Source organism: Watersipora subatra, chromosome 7 (genome assembly GCF_963576615.1).
Source record: "Watersipora subatra chromosome 7, tzWatSuba1.1, whole genome shotgun sequence".
Taxonomy (NCBI): Eukaryota; Metazoa; Bryozoa; class Gymnolaemata; order Cheilostomatida; family Watersiporidae; genus Watersipora; species Watersipora subatra.
Genome location: NC_088714.1, coordinates 8,868,489 through 8,886,537, shown reverse-complemented (window position 1 = coordinate 8,886,537; position 18,049 = coordinate 8,868,489). Strand labels below are relative to the sequence as shown.

The 18,049-nt window shown below is 36.0% G+C and overlaps 1 protein-coding gene across 1 annotated transcript in view; it reads left to right on the top strand.

Moving 5' to 3' along the window:
• Window positions 1-17,478, top strand: part of LOC137401157 (potassium channel subfamily T member 2-like) — a 128,753-nt gene extending 111,275 nt beyond the window's left edge. Inside the window, exons 24-31 of the mRNA XM_068087537.1 lie at window positions 357-491; window positions 2,021-2,132; window positions 3,318-3,503; window positions 4,671-4,799; window positions 6,193-6,313; window positions 8,837-8,927; window positions 11,805-11,886; window positions 16,782-17,478. Of these exons, the coding sequence (XP_067943638.1) occupies window positions 357-491; window positions 2,021-2,132; window positions 3,318-3,503; window positions 4,671-4,799; window positions 6,193-6,313; window positions 8,837-8,927; window positions 11,805-11,886; window positions 16,782-16,922 (997 nt within the window). The 3' untranslated portion in view covers window positions 16,923-17,478. The remainder of the gene's footprint in view (window positions 1-356; window positions 492-2,020; window positions 2,133-3,317; window positions 3,504-4,670; window positions 4,800-6,192; window positions 6,314-8,836; window positions 8,928-11,804; window positions 11,887-16,781) is intronic.
• Window positions 17,479-18,049: the final 571 nt, after the last annotated feature.

Genomic DNA, 18,049 nt, shown 5'->3' with positions numbered 1-18,049 from the left:
CATAGAGTATTCCAAGTCATTGCTCTAGCTGTTTGTAACCTTGCTAACTTTTCTCACGACAAAAGTTTAAAGATGTTCAATTAGTATGCTTGTCAGTCCCGTGCACCATGAGACACCATCATGAGTAAACAGTATGTGCATAATTATCTCTTGATTAGGTATGGCGGTTGAGCAGTGTAGTGATTAGATTACCGGGCTGTAAAATAAAGGCCTTGAGATCAACTCTTGTGTGAGGTAACCTTTTTTGTCATTGCTTTGGACAGACGGAAAAAACCCTTATTATTGTAAATATTTTAATAAGTTTGATGTTTACCGAGGATATACTACTGCGGCTCATTATTATTGGTTGGTTACAGACTGGATGACTGGCTGAAAGCCGGTATTAATTACGCAGACAACATTGTCGTAGTCAACAAAGAGACATCCAACTCAGCTGAAGACGAGTATCTGTCTGACTGTAATACTATCGTTGCGGTACAGACACTGTTTAGGTTAGTAGTATAGCTTGTTTATAGACACCGACAAGGCTTTTCATAATTTCATAATATAGTACTAGTGGTTTTGTGTAATGCATAATTTTACAGCTAGAAGCTTAAAGTATTTCATCATTGTAAGATGAGGTATAGTGCACTATCGTCTAATGCAGAAGAATGTCTTCAACAATGTCATATAATACAGTTATATCACTGTAATATGTGCTTACTGCATTATCTTATTTCATAATATCTTGTTTATAGATCTTATTAGTAATTTGAGCCTCATCAGTGCAGCTCACAACTGGCAAGATATAAATATATATATATAATATAAATATATATATATGACTCTCCTACTTTCTTGATTATATATGTCTTACTGACTCCCTTGATTATATATGACTCACTGACTCCATTGATTATACATGTATATGACTCACTGACTCCCTTGATTATATATGACTCACTGAGTCCATTGATTATATATGACTCACTGAGTCCCTTGATTATATATGACTCACGGAGTCCCTTGATTATATATGACTCACTGACTCCCTTGATTATATATGACTCACTAACTCCCTTGATTATATATGACTCACTGACTCCATTGATTATACATGTATATGACTCACTGACTCTATTGATTATACATGTATATGACTCACTGACTCCCTTGATTATATATGACTCACTAACTCCCTTGATTATATATGACTCACTGACTCCCTTGATTATATATGACTCACTGACTCCATTGATTATACATGTATATGACTCACTGACTCCCTTGATTATATATGACTCACTGACTCCCTTGATTATATATGACTCACTGAGTCCCTTGATTATATATGACTCACTGACTCCCTTGATTATATATGACTCACTGACTCCCTTGGTTATATATGACTCACTGACTCCATTGATTATACATGTATATGACTCACTGACTCCCTTGATTATATATGACTCACTGACTCCCTTGATTATATATGACTCACTGAGTCCCTTGATTATATATGACTCACTGACTCCCTTGATTATATATGACTCACTGACTCCCTTGATTATATATGACTCACTGACTCCCTTGATTATATATGACTCACTGACTCCATTGATTATACATGTATATGACTCACTGACTCCCTTGATTATATATGACTCACTGAGTCCCTTGATTATATATGACTCACTGAGTCCTTTGATTATATATGACTCACTAATTCCCTTGATTATATATGACTCACAAGCCCCGTTTTTTCGATTCTCTTTTTGTTTTGCGTGATCCCTGTTAGGCAATAATTTGCAAAACATTTTTGGTTGAAGTTAGTTATTGCCCATAAAGTAATCAACTTATTACAAATAAGACAGTTTTCTGAGAATAATTTTGAAAGTATTCAATAATAGCATTAATATATTTGAGTTGTAAAACACGGTCTTCAGTGCAATATAAACATAATCGCAAAACAATGTGTTTCAATGAAATGATAGGGAAAAACGTTTTTGTGTTTTTATTCCTTGCTGCTTGACGCTTGCAGACTGTTTCCTGGAGCAAAAATAATCACAGAGCTATCCCAGTCTTCCAACATGAGATTCATGCAGTTCAGAGCCGATGATGACTATGCACTCCAGCTCTCTCGCCTTGAGAAGGTAAAAATTACACTCCCTTGTTCAAGTGTCATTTGAAATATCCATTGATATTGGTAGCACATCTTGACTATTAAATATTTGTGGGATCTGATTGTCAACACTTGCTTTTCAGTTTGATTCTAACATCAAAAATTAGCAATTTTGTATAGTTGAAAATTATAAAAAAAAAACATTGTACAACATCAAAATACAATTTCAATATTTGTTTGTTGTGGCCAATCAGATATCATAAACTAGCCTTCAATGATCATTTATAAGATCTGATTGGCTTGATTAATAATAGCGACTCTTGCTCTATTGGCTCGGTGACCTTGTGACCTCTGTGACCTCTGTGACCTTAACTCATCAAGTTTGATACTAGGTGAGCTCATCTGCAGAGAGTACTTTCAAGTTGGATGCCATTCCTGTTACCACGGGGACCTTTTAGGGAATTGAACCATGACCTGTTAAACACAGGTCATGAGGTAACTAGACCTTGGCAGCGCTTAATTTGCACTGCATCAGACCAGACTGACTAAAGTTCAAACCGACAGCCTGTGACCCCATCTATCTTCCTTCCCATTATTTCCATCATCATCACTCCATGTTACTGTTCTTCTTCATTATACTCTGATCACCTCATGCTGTTGGGACCAGCCTTCCTATTAGCGCTACTAGTATGTAGTATAGGATGGGTGTCCTCTCTACCCACAGTATCAAATCCCTGCAACAGAATCTTAGGCTAAGATCTCATATATAACTAATAACTGAGACTATTGTTGAATATACAACAGTAATTAACATATGAGCTTCATGTATTCATTATCTTGCAGTAGTTCAGGTTGGAATTTGTGTAAATTTCCAAATTGTTATTAATACTAAATTATTCATCTCCAGTTTTCTGGCAGTCCCGATTGCCGTGTGAGCTCGTCATCTCTAATAACTATGCCTATAATTATTTCATGATGTGACAGGTGACAGAGTGGTGCAGTGGTTAGTGCGCCTGTGTGTAGAATTGAATATCTGAGTTCAATTTCTGTTTGAAGCAGTTTTTTTAACACTCTTAGCATGATTTTGGACAGATGGACTTGATTTATTAGAGTAAAAATTTTATAAATATCTATATATAAAATCTTTATTATAATAAGACATGTACGTACATCATATGATATATGAAATATATAGTGTATATGATATATATTACAGGAGGTAAAACGACAGGGCTCTCACATGTCATACATGTTTAGACTGCCATTCTCAGCTGGTAATGTCTTCAGTGCGTCGATGTTAGACACTTTGCTTTACCAGGCCTTTGTCAAAGAGTACCTGACTACTATTGTCAGACTGATGTGTGGAATAGACCAAGAAAAGGGATCTGGATTCCTGACCTCAGTGAGTATCTGCCTCTGAGAGAGTTGAAGCAAATTAGGCTGGTTCACACTATATCGCTGCGCTGCGTCAGTGTTAATCCCACAACACTTATGTGATCGTCTATAATAACAATTTGCACACTAGCACAAACACATCGCAATTACATGAGTGAATATTTGGTGACATAGTATACTCTTCATACAGTGCAGTTACATGAGTGAATAGTTGGTGACATAGTATACTCTTCATATAGTACAGTTACATGAAAGAATAGTTGGTGACATAGCATACTATTCATACAGTGCAGTTACATGAAAGAATAGTTGGTGACATAGCATACTCTTCATACAGTGCAATTAGCCCTGCAGTAACCGTAATGAAGGAAAATATAGGTTGAGCAACCTGTGACTGCCAATCATCATCGCCGAGGTGGTGTTCAGCACACAAGCTGTCGCGGATGCTCGGAGATTATCAGAAAAGTTTGACATCCGTGATCTTTACCGACGTATCCGAGTTGCCTCGACGATGGCACGTGTACGATGCATATAGTCTACGAATAACTGAAGAGAGGACAACACAGACATACAGCGATATAGTGTTGAGCCTTCATAGATATGTTAGCAGCTTACTGGGCAAGCTCCAACGTTGCTGGAGCTCAAACTGGTGATACTAGAACTTGTTAAGATTTTTTTGACCAATTATCTATGAATCACGAGTTTTTACCAAAATCATGTCTACGGCTTTTTACAATTTTCATTAGAAACTCTGTTAACATTATTAGACCGGTGCATGCACACCGGTGCATTATTAGATACCGTAAACAGTTAACAAGTTTTTAACATGAATAACAAACTATTATGGATCATGGATTTTTTCATATTTTCTATCATTTAAATGTGCTAATACACTGACAGCTTGGTGTGCCATGAGGAACCATCAGATGTAATAACTATACATATAAGTATCATAAAGTTGCTATTAAGAATGTCAAAGCAGTTATTTGAGCATTGGTCTATCATGCTGAGTCTACCCATTTTGAGTTTAAATATTCTGTGATGTAATATTTTCTCCCTAGCGTCAACTATGGCTTTGGATGGATAAACAGACACGGTTCTTATTATAGTAAATAATATATAGTAAATATTATAGTAAATATATCTCCTTATAAATAGTTCTACCATCTTGCAGATAGAATTGGGGGAGGATGAGCAGTGGTTAAACACTTATGGAAGACTCTACCAGAAACTCTGCTCAAGTAGCAACTTTGCTATTCCAATCGGAATATACAGAACTCAGAAATCTACACTCTCTGGATCGGTAAGCCCACCGGTTTGCATGCATGCAGACACACTGGTATGCATGCTTGCATACCCACCGGTTTGCATGCTTGCAGACCCACCGGTATGCATGCTTGCAGACACACCGGTATGCTTGCTTGCAGACACACCGGTATGCATGCTTGTAGACCTACCGGTATGCATACTTGCAGACCCACCAGTATGCATGCTTGCAGACCCACCCGTGTGCATGCTTGCAGACACACCGGTATGCATGCTTGCAGACACACCGGTATGCATGCTTTCAGACCCACCGGTATGCATGCTTTCAGACCCACCAGTATGCATGCTTGCAGATTGTTCTTTGCTTTATGTTATAGCACCTATCTTCATGTACTGTAGCCAATATGGTCTCTCACAATATGGTCTCTCACAATATGGTCTCTCACAATATGGTCTCTCACAATATGGTCTCTCACAATATGGTCTCTCTCACAGTATGGTCTCTCTCACAATATGGTCTCTCTCACAATATGGTCTTTCTCATAATATGGTCTCTCACAATATGGTCTCTCACAATATGGTCTCTCACAATATGATCTCTCACAATATGGTCCCTCACAATATAATGTGAATTTAAAAATCATTTTATAGATGAATTAGCTTATCTGAAAGTATCGATATTTTTCTATCATTTGCAACTGTTGATTTTTGTTGATGTTTAATAATAACTGACTGTCAGAATGTTTCAAGATTAAAATAGATAAAATTTGATCCGGTTAAAACGCTCAGGTATTCTTTGAACATTTGTAGCCATTCCATCCAATCATTACTTCTAGCCTTATGTCCATATAATTGGAGCAAATTGGAGGTACAAGTTTTCTATATTCAAGTTTAATGGTGACAAGACTAGAATAGGTAATAAGTTGTACTCATATACAATGTCAGTGATTCAATGCTAGAGGCTATTTATAGTAAAGTGTCAGTAGTAGTTGGTTTTTGATTATAAACTAAAATCACGTTGAAGTAATTTTTTATTTTAGCAAATTTATTGCAAAAACTACCTTATGTGATCTGTTATACAAATTATCAATGATAACAGCTGTAGCTCGCTAAAATTACTGTTTTAATTCATCCTTGAAAGACATGTAAAAATGTCTTAACAGTGAAATTTCTGTAATTGTATACATCAGCTGATGTCAAATGTCAAAGATGTCAATATGTATGGCATCATCATACTCTACTGGAATGAGGACATCGTTGCTCCTATGGGAATTATTATGTTTTAAAAACATCATTTTTGCTGCATGTTTGTTGCCACAGAAAAGTTATAACTAAATACATAATATGTATTAGTTATGGTATATTATACTAGCTTTTACAAATTCAGCATACGACTTGAGCTATGTTATACACATGTTTTTATGCTTTAGAGTGTACAGATAGAAAGAGATGCTGAGATGCAGAGTTTGGCTTCAAGCACCGACAAGGAAGAGATAGTACAGCTTGTAAAAGGATGCATGCAAAGTCTAAATCTTTCCCCGCATGACTACAGTAAGTGGTGTGTGTGTGTGTGAATGCCTGTGTAATTTTCACACAAACGATAGTTCTGTTACCTTGATTGGACATGATTGAGTCTAGCTGCAAGGGAATCCAGGTTCCCTCCAGCTTCTAGATGCTCCTTGATGATTGAAGTCTAGTCTCCAGTCATCATGGTTCCTTTGCATTGTCTCAAGTCATGCAAGGGAACCTTGATGACTGGAGACAATGCCCCGTTGTGGAGAGCATTTTAAGATTTTCCATCATTTCTTTACCACCATTGTCATCTTTGGGAATCAAACCCTAGCCCTTTTATATGTATGTCAGACATTTTAGACCATTAGGCCACAACTGCTCGCTGTATCTGATAACTATTACATGTTAAATATCACGTAACAATTCTGTTTATTTACACTTCATCTATAGTGAACCAAGTACACAAAAAACAGTAATATTTTAGATGTGTGTGTATGTGTGTATTTTGTTTCATCAATAAGTCGAAATATAACATTAGGCAAAATGAAGATATGGTTATAATATTGATTAAGTTAAACAAAATAAATGAAAGCTTAGTTCTTACTCGTTGAGGCATGATGAGGCCTACAAGCGCAGTAGTTATTAAGCTGGTTTCAAGCACTGCTTTTACTGTAATAAAGATTTAGACTAGCTTAAGTTACCAGCATAAGTTTCTAGCTTAAGTTACCAGCTTAAGTTACTCAAATTCGTAGGGTAATTATTTCATTACTTGTGCAACGCCAGACATTCAACTAGTAACAAATGAACAACTAATAACGAGTAAAACTAAATATAAATTTTTAGCTAATTTGATGTATTTACACAATACAATTATTTTTGTAAAAATGGTTGAAAAATATTACTTTTTTTTCTGTTTGAAGCAAGGAAATAACGTTGTTTTTTTTAAAGATTTCTGTACATCTTTAAACAGCTTTTTAAGGTATTAAGATAGCAGTTGTTTTATTTATAAAAATATTTAAACATGTACTTTGTAATTTAAACAATCTATTTCACATGTAGTTGTCATAGCCCAAAAATGTATAATATGCCATTTGATGTATCAGCTCAACATAAATTGTTCAGAAACATTTGTCAGTATAAAACTGTTATTGCAAGTCTCTTTCCCTCCTGATGTACCATGTACTCCCTCTTGAGGTACCGTGTACTCCCTCTTGAGGTACCATATACTCCCTCTTGAGGTACCATGTACTCACTCTTGAGGTACCATGTGCTCTCTTTTGAGGTACCATATACTCCCTCTTGAGGTACCATGTACTCCCTCTTGAGGTACCATGTGCTCTCTTTTGAGGTACCATGTACATGTACTTCCTCTTGAGGTACCATGTACTCCCTCTTCAAGTACCATGTACTCCTTCTTGAGACACCATGTACTCCCTTCTGAGGTACCATTTACTCCCTCTTGAGGTACCATGAACTCCCTCTTGAGGTACCATGTACTCTCCCCTGTACTCCTTCATGTACTGCGAGGACAAAGGAGATCATGGTTCTCCCCCACTTCTTATAACCATGAATTTTTTGGCAGGTTTAAACAGTGGTTTACCATTACCTTTTAATACAACACACTTGTCATTGTGTTTTTAGTGAAGCACCAGCTGTAGCTAGCTGGTTGTTGGCTCGCAGAGGAGTTCATCTGCCCTTTGTCAGGTTTTGTTTTGGTCCTGCAGGGCTGCTAGCCACCCTCTTTATCAACGCTGGAGCGCAGATGGGAAGCTGGTTTGGTCGTCGATGACCGTATTTGGCGCATGAGCGATTGTAGTAGGATGCCCTTTCTAATACCACCAATGGTCCTTATGTGACTCAATTCACTGACTAAAGCCTGGTTCCCATATCGATTGCTAGGCTCTGGCAGTAACATGCGCAGCAAAACGCTTGCGAGGCTAGGCTCTGCGGGATATGATCACATAAAGCCACATCGTTAATAATATCATAAACATAATTGCGTAATCAAATAAAATGTTCGCTCGCCATGCCGTTCCTATAATGGTGGCCTTTACCCGTAGAGTGCATTTCGGGAATGTTTTGCCTGCGGCCATTTGCAAAAATTGAACAGGGCTAAACTATTGCGATGCCGCCGGCAACCACCGGCGGTCCTTGGCGGCCCTCGGCGCATACGCTCCCATTTCATCGCTGATAGCCTGCGGTGTGTCGCCGGTGCTTTGCGACGTATATGGGAACCCGTCTTTACTGATCATAAGCCGGACACTTTACTACTCAATTACGGCTGCTCCTTTGTGCAATCAACTGCTCAAGAATAGTTGCTTATAATAATTGGGGTAGCTGGGTAACCCAAGGTGGCTGTGCGGTGCACTGGTTAGTGTATTCATCTTCCAAACCAAATGGTGCAGTCCAATTCTTGTGTGACATCCATTTTTTTTACCTTTAAGCATGGCTTCAGATAGACGGACGAACGCTGCTTTTATCATAGCAAAGATTGTGAAAAGATTCGGTTTGTGGGAGTTCATTAGGTGACACAATTGAATAGTGTCAGTCATGTTTTTGTAGACAGTGAAAGCGTGTTGGGAAAACAGAGAGAAGTGTCATATGTGATAATAAACCCAGCGTATGATCTGCCAATAGAGAAAGGAGATATAATGTAAGTTATTCTACCCCTTTGATTTAATTGGTCCCAACTTGTCTGCTAGACCAGATTCGGGGTTCTCCCCAGGAATTGCGATGTAGTAGAGGAAGATTCTAGGCTAGGGAAAACCCTGGTCAGACTATGCCATAGCATATCATTGTATAGACTATAGTTACTATAGTCTATACCACAGGTGTCAAACACACGGCCCGCGGGCCACATGTGGCCCGTCACGTCATTTTATGTGGCCCGCGAGAGCTTAATTACTCATTCGCACAAGACGGAGTTAACTGCCATATTGATAACGTTGCTAGGCACCCAACATGAGTTATCTTGCCTCTGAAATTTATCTATTCCTTGTATCGTTATTTTTAAATTACATAAGAATAATTTTGATTAGTCAGAAATAAAATTTTCTGGCTAATCAAACAAACGTACAAATATGCTTCAATGATTTCTCTGGCAAAAGTTATATCTAAAATACTACACCCATTTTGACATCTAACTAAACCGAAAATCATCGCGGTCACTTTAAAATTTATCATTTGCAATCAATTTTCTTTTAACTCCAGAAGTAAATATGCAGATTCAAAAGGGGTAAGACAGAGAAAGATTGCATAAATCAAATCGAAACATTACTTTTAATGTTTCAAATTTTTACTAACTTTTATTTTTGTCAATTTGAATTGTTATGCTCGAATAACAATGCCCTTTTTAGGCTGTCAGCTGTAGTCAGACTAAAGTTATCATTCAATTTCGATAGGATCATATTGATCCTTAGCGCTGCACCTGAAGTCTGAAAAGTCAAGAACAGAGTTACTGAACATATTTTTATTAGTTGAAACATGTTTATGGCAGTTTATTTGTGTTATATTGGGATGTAGATTTGCTATGCTTTGAAGGAAAGTACTGGCGAGGAAAGATTCGAAATTAGTTTCGTGACTTTCATGTTCATGACTAACTTTATATGTATAAATAATATTCATAACTTTGTATTATATGTAATAAATAAGTAATTTTAGTCAAACACTATATTTTGCTTTTTTTTGTGCAAGTCTAACTTTGTTTCTGCAAATAGCAAATAATAATTTGTTTTTTGCTGCTTACATAGTGATTTTGTGTTGCTGCTGTTGCAATTATTTAGTGTTCGTGGGTATAATGTGTGTATGCAAACAAATTCATGTTCTTAGCAGCTCATAATTTTTGATTTTACAGAAAGTATGCCTATGTTAATGGGTATTGTGTAATTGTTTTGATTTTTTTTCGAAAACAAGTGTTCTGCATGTTTTGCTGTGCAACTGTTCTGTTTGCAACTTTAAGTAGTAAAGTCAGAGTTGTTTAATATCAAAGACTAGTTAAAGCTATTTTACATTATTCGATTACATTTTGTTACAATTATAAGTTACATCTGGCCCTTTGAGGACAGCCATTACGCTGATGTGGCCTTTGGTGATAATGAGTTTAACACCCTCGGTATAGACCAATGAGCGTTGGTAATTATAGTGCATTAACTCTTTCACTACCGCATTCAAATCTTACCGAATGAATATTCTGCCCGAATTAATTAAAACGAATTTTTCGAAAAACCGATCTGCTGCTAGTATTTAAGCAATATCTCGAAAATAAAAGCAGATATTGTTTTACTGTAAAAAGCATCTTATTCAAAATAAAATTCTCTACAAGATAAGTATAAAGTGAATTCCATTCTCGTTCAATTTCCAACATTTTATTTGCGTTGAACAAATTCAGAGTGTTATTCCTTGCCATGGCGATAACCATTTGGTTTTCCCGCTTTGGAAATTATTAGACTTAATAAATAACTTATGTTCGACTATCAGAGCGTTTACTGACTCTGCTTGTTTCAATTATAAACTTGAATCAGCTTTAGGAACATAATAATCCAGTCACCAGCATACCAGTGTACACAGCAGCGTACAGTGTACATACCAGTGTACATACCAGTGTACATAGCAGTGTACAGTGTACATACTAGTGTACATGCCAGTGTGCATAGCATTATACAGTGTACATAACAGTGTACATAACAGTGTACAGTGTACATAGCAGTGTACATAGCAGTGTACAGTGTACATACTAGTGTACATGCCAGTGTGCATAGCATTATACAGTGTACATAACAGTGTACATAACAGTGTACAGTGTACATAGCAGTGTACAGTGTACATAGCAGTGTACATAGTATTATACTAGTGTACATGCCAGTGTGCATAACATTTTACAGTGTAGGCCTACATAGCAGTGTACACAGCAGCGTACAGTGTACATACCAGTGTACATAGTATTATACAGTACATAGCAGTGTACAGTGTACATAGCATTGTACCGTGTATATAGCAGAGTACAGTGTACATAGCAGGGTACAGTGGTCTCTCATTTGTCATGGTTAATCAGGATCAGTGAAAAAACAAAGAAGTGAAAATGTGCAAATGGAAACTAGAAAACTAATAAAGTTTTCAAGCATCCACTTCATTTCCTTAAATTCAAAATCTACTCGAGTGTGTATGAGGCATGATGGAGGGTCTCACAAACCATTTACACTTTTACATTTCACAAAACAGAGTAAGAAAACATGGAACCGTGACAACCGCAGTCACAATGATTCGCATGAAGGGATCTCACTGGAGCGTATGAGGGAGGTTTATGTGTTTTAGTTAAATTTGTTTTAAATTTGTAGAGAGCATTTTTACCCTGTCAGGTTATATAATCGTGAAAGATTTCTTGTAGATTAGCCATGTCATGGAAACAGAGTGTATATAAACCAATGACAATGGTGCGATAAACCAATGACAATGGTGCGATAAACCAATTCTGTACTTATTGCCTTTGTGTATGTAATTATCTGTTGTCTGTAAGATAATATTATTACTGCAGATATGTATTGCGACCGGCATCTAAACGGCAAACAGCAAGATATGATGCTAGAGCCCCAGTCAGATCGCAGTCTGACATCAAAGTAAGCTGAAACTTGCATAATTCTTTCTCTTACATATAATCATACATCAATATATATGTATGTTAGACGTATGATTGTATATATACATATAATCGTATATCAATATATATGTATTGATATACAATCTATATCATACAATGGAATCAAATATGGATTCTAGAGTTGCTATATCACATGTTTACTAAGTTTCCATACAGGAATAGTGTAGAGACATCTGGGTGCGCCAAACCCGTAGCGCTATGCTGGGACCACAAGCAGATCATGTTTTGGTAGGGTGCTATAGTAGAAAAATGGTTGCGTGATGCATTATGTCAAGATTGTACCTTGAAAATGTGGTTCGCTAAGGCTGTTTCCATGGCACAAACTTGGCGCATCGCACGGGTGTTTCGTTTGTAGCTGACGGTTTGTAATAAGTAAAACTGAACTAGCACCAAGGAATTATTAAGTATAATTTAAACAGTTCAGAAGTTAAACTATCGATTTCACATGTTCTTGGGAGTAGATCTCTTGGATGGCTTTGAGAGAGAATTTTAAAATTCACTTATGAACAAATTTCTTAAAGTTGATTTTCTATATATTTGAACCCGCTTGCAAACAAAATTGAGAAAAAAAGATCATGCCTACTAGTATAGATACAGTTACGGCCAAAACTTTATTCAACATAACTTCAATTTTCAAAGTTGAACTTACAGATTTTAGTAGATGTTATCAAAAAGTATCGGTATTTTTCTATCATTTGTGATTGGTTTTGATGTTTGAGGTGATCTGATGGCCAGGATGTTTTAAGATAAAATTGATCAAACTTTATCACTATTAAAACGCTCAGATCAAGCGAAAGTGCAATTACGATTCTTTACACGATACTAAACAGGGTATTTCTATCATCACCTCATTTTTGAACCTACACAATACTGAGCCTACACGATACTGAGCCTACACAATACCGAGCATACACAATACCGAGTCTACACAATACCGAGCCTACACAATACCGAGCCTACACAATACCGAGCCTACACAATACCGAGCCTACACAATACCGAACCTACACAATACCGAGCCTACACGTTACCGAGCCTACACAATACCGAGTCTACAGAATACCGAGCCTACACAATACCGAGCTTACACAATACCAAGCTTTCCCTTATGTTTACGTGTCTCCGAGGCGAAGTAACAACAACAACCTTGGTTTATCAATTTCAATCTTCTGTAATAATGATTTAGTTTTTACGATGTTTTATAAATAGCATTTGATTTAATAGTATGTTTATTGACTCTTTCGCTATGGAAGGCCTTTACAACGGCTAGCCTTAGTACCTATACAAAAACATGGATCATGGATCATAGTGTTAACAGATCATAGAGTTAACAGATGGAGTTGACAGATCATAAAATTAACAGATCATGAAGTTAACAGATCTAATGCACAGTAATTTTAGAATATTGGCTTTTAATTTTGCTAAAAAAACAGACCAGTTAGTTTTCTTTCCACTCAGATATCACAGCATAGCATTATGGTTTCCAAATGTTTTAAATTTCCGGTTCAAAATGTATGTAAAGAAAAATTGTTAACAGTGGCCTAAATTTATTTCTGCTGGTAAAATTCTTCAACATTACGTAAGATACTTCTGACCATTACATTTTTATATTAGTGAATGTCTGTCTGTGTGTCTCTGTTTTGGTCAAACTGCAAGAACAATAACTTTTTTCTTTCAAGCCATTTTTACTAAACTAAAAAATATTAAAGATGGGATTGCGGTAAATTTTAGTTGATTTAACAGTAAGTATTGTCATTTTTCTATTATTTGAGATGATGTTTGTTGTTTTAGGGATCTCATTGTCAAGATATTTGAGTATTAAAATAGACAAAAATTGATTTGTGGTAAAATTGCTCAGAAAAAATATGTGCACAGACTTGCCCATAATGATGTACGGTATAGAGTGAGACTCTATACCGTACATCATCATACCGAGACAATCTCTCGTACTCATATCGGCTATTGCAATAAAAGTCTAGTCCTATGCGCCTCTATTGGCATAAGTATATTTTATTTTTTATTTGCTTATGATTGCTAGAATAAAATATTTAAATCTAGCTACAGATACATTATTATAAATGTCTCAAATAAGGATAATTAAAAATTTGTCATAATAGTTTCCTCTAAATGCTGTGTAAAAATCGGAGTACCGACTACGATTCTGCCGGTCTGCGGTAATTCGGTTGTCGAGTCAACTTATTTCATCGTGACTTTTGTATCAGTTAAGTTCTCAGTTGTTAACCACACTGGAAACTAGCTACTAAATAAGATAAGCAAGCCGCATCTTTAAAAATAATATGTTCGAATATATGGTGAAACCAACTGCACCCCTAAAAGTTTCATGTATAGTCAACATTATCTAGTCCTTATTAGTATTAATTTGTAGAAAAAAAATTACTGGGCACATGTGATTAGTTGATACAAGCACAAAACAAATGGTTTTATGAGTTGACTGAAGTAGTGAATGCAAACGTCAATTTCTTTGAAATCAATCAACCAACCTATTCTGGATTCTGGCAAAGGGTTAATAAAGCCATTTTTGCACCTGGTTGGCGGGTTGGGGACTCATCTGTTTTCGCTTGGTAGCGTGGAGCATAAAATATTTTGATTTGAGCTCTTAATATTTGGTATGTTGCAATGTGTTGAGCTATGCAAAAGTACCTGTCAATACAACTCTGATTACACTTCATAAACCTATCTATATCAGAGAAGATTCCAGCACAGATGGCAACAGAGCTTTGATGTATTCAATTTGTTCTGCAAATCATGTTTTGCATTATCTTCAACATTATTATTTTATTATATAATTTTTACAAACCAAACAATTTTCATCTCAGCAAAAGTTTTTGTTGAAAACATCCATCAAATTCGTGGCCACTCACATAGTTTCAGCTCATATAATAAGACAAATTTCTCTACTGCAGTAAACTCAAACAAAACATATCATGGTTTGTGCAGCACAAATTCCTGTCTCTCTTTAACGTGTATGGCAGTTTCCACAGTGACACAACTGCTCCACTGGTGGCGCCACATAAACATCCTGTAATCAATAAAACAAATGTAATAAATATATGTCATTCATGAACATGTTGTTCTAAGGTGTATCTACAGAAAGCTTTCAATTTGGAAGTTAGCTTGAGCGTGTAAAATTGCAAAATGAACAAATGTTTAACAAAAGCATACGTACGCCAAGCCAACAATTCAACGCTTTATTTTTGGGAACTAAAGATGAGCATTGATCAATCGATTTTTCTCATTTTCTACAAGTGAGAAGTGAACATAAATTCTAATCATAAATCTAATTTACTAGCTAAAACTTCCAAATAAAGTTTAAAGCAAATATTATATCTAGGTGAAATGATAAAAAAGTTATGAAATGATGATTGGTTATAACAAAAAGTTGTAATTTTATTAATTAGTAAAAGTATTCATGAGTAGTAAAATTATTACCTTTAGTTTAGTATATACATAGGAGACTCAAAGTTAAAGATAAATTTACATCCAGCCTCCTATCTTCCTCTGCAGAATAACGCTGCTGACGTCTGTCCACTCTAACCATAAACTGTCTGCCCCAATCTTTAATCATCCGATGCTCAGAGAACTCTGAGTTACCTTCGCTAGAACTGGAAGCATTGTTACAATTCTCTTGTTTGTCAATAAAACGTGTCGCTGCTGTAATGCAGTAAATTCACGATATCAATTAATTCAGTAAATTAAATAACGAGATCACAGGCAACGCGTATTACATGCTTAACATTTATTATGACCTGTATCGAAGGTTCATGCTGATGATTGGCTTACGAAGAGATGGTATATTTTTCACTCACAGACTCTTTTATAAACGCTCACTATACGCGTCACAAATAAAACACCCGCTTCAATCCAAGTGTTTCAAAAATGATCTCATTTTAACGCTTACAGGGCTAGTTTACAAAGACAAAATGATATCAAATTGTAGCTGGCGTCTTAGCTTCATGTTGGTCTTAATTTTATTTGATCGACTTTTTCGGCGCAATTACATCTTTAAACATGGTTTTTCGTTCGGCCAGCCAAGCTTAGCGATGCTCGGAATAGCTTACGTTTTCAACGCAACCTGTTTTACGACAATCCAATTGCTCACTGAGACAGTTGTCCTCAATTTAAGCGAAGGTGGATTCTTGAGTTTTTACTCTGATAGATCGTGGCATACTTACACTGAAAATTGAAATCCTAAGATTGTTAATCGAACTTGGCTGAAGGTTGACCTACTTTTGCTCGTTAGATGAGCCGTAGTGTGTCTGCTCGTGTAAATCTTCCTTCATAGAAGAATTATTAAACATCACAGAATAGTGCGTTTATGATAGTAAAGATTATCTTTCATCTTTGGAATGTTGGCAAATGGCACAAGTGGTAGAGTCAGTATTTATAACTGAAGGCCACCAGCTTGAACCCTGATCACAGGATTTTTTTAAAAAGCGTTGTAAATACCACCTATATCATTTTTTCAATGAAACTGTTTCATGCAAAATTATGAAATCAGAGTCCTGTAATATTGTAGAAATCAAGTCCTGTAATATTGTAGAAATCAGAGTCCTGTAATATTGTAGGAATCAGAGTGCTGTAATACTGTAGAAATCAGAGTCCTGTAATATTGTAGGAATCAGAGTGCTGTAATACTGTAGAAATCAGAGTCCTGTAATATTGTAGAAATCAGAGTTCTGTAATCTTGTAGAAATCAGAGTCCTGTAATATTTTAGATAATTGGAAATTTTCAAAGGAATTAGTGGTCATCTATATTCAATTAACCCAGCTGGAAGTATGGTTTACTACGGAGTTACCACCACAGTCGTTAGAATTTCTATATGGCGCTTGTAGATTACAACCGATAGCCCGGATGAAGGTCATGATACAGATAGTAAATTCTTTCTTCTTGGCACCAACAACAATGGTAACCATAGCAACAAATCTCATCATTATGAAAGGCAGTCTAAACGACGACAGACGACTAAAACATGACTTAGATCACCTATGACAAAGGAATAGATGATAAAATAAGGCCTAATCATAGCTTCGCCATCATGTCCTAACGCTAGCAGTAGGCCTACTACTGTATGTACTGCCACTAGTACCATGCTGGAACCGTGTGCTATTGCTACCAAGTGAATAACAAGTCTCATTGCCAGAGAGACGAGCAGCTTATAGATGTCCTTTATATTAGAGGGGCACTAACCATGACTGAACTGAGCAGCAGATGTTAAATTTTTCCAATAATGACCTTTTGCCCTCTATGATGTTTTGTTTGAGTACAAAGATACAAACAGAACTTAATAAAACTGCACTGCTTATTTCTACCCTTAATATGAATTTGATTGTAGAATTACTGGTTATTATTTTTCAAGAACAGTTTTGAAATATTATTTGAAATTTTGTATTTTTGTATTTGCCTTCAAAAATTTATGCTGAAATATTGTATCAACACTGCTTATTAGAATCAGTTGTTAGTAAAATGAAAGTAAAATATTTATTGTTTTGTTTATTGTATTTATTTATTGGTTAATTGTGATCTCCACAAAAATTATCCAGCGAGCGTAAACAGCATTTATAAGGGCAGCATGTAGATATCTATATCTGTAAGTGTCTGTCTTTCAAATGTTTATTTATAGCCATGAGGTTTTACGAATGAAACAACTGCTTCTCACTGGAATTGAACTGGTGAACCTGGTTCTGCAACCAGGCATGCTATTCACTGCACCACACGAGCTATTTGCCATACTATGGGGTAATTGTCCACATATTTACTAGAGATGCCCCGATTCTAAATTCACCAGCCGATTCAGATACCGATCCGATATACCAATCCTAATTGAAAAATAATCCGATTCAGATACCGATTCAGATCTTTTGTGTTGCATAGATAGTAGCTCATTTTATTATGCAAATACAAACATAATGCAAAGAAAACATGAATATTATTGTATTTATTTGTTTGCATTTATGGAAAAAAATATATACATATTCACATACTGACATACCGTGCATGTAGTAACAAAACAGTCCATGTTTCTTGTAATTTGTAAATAAAGGTAATTACTGTTAGTGGTACAGTTCTATCTGTGATAACGAAGTCCCTCTTCTATTGTTAG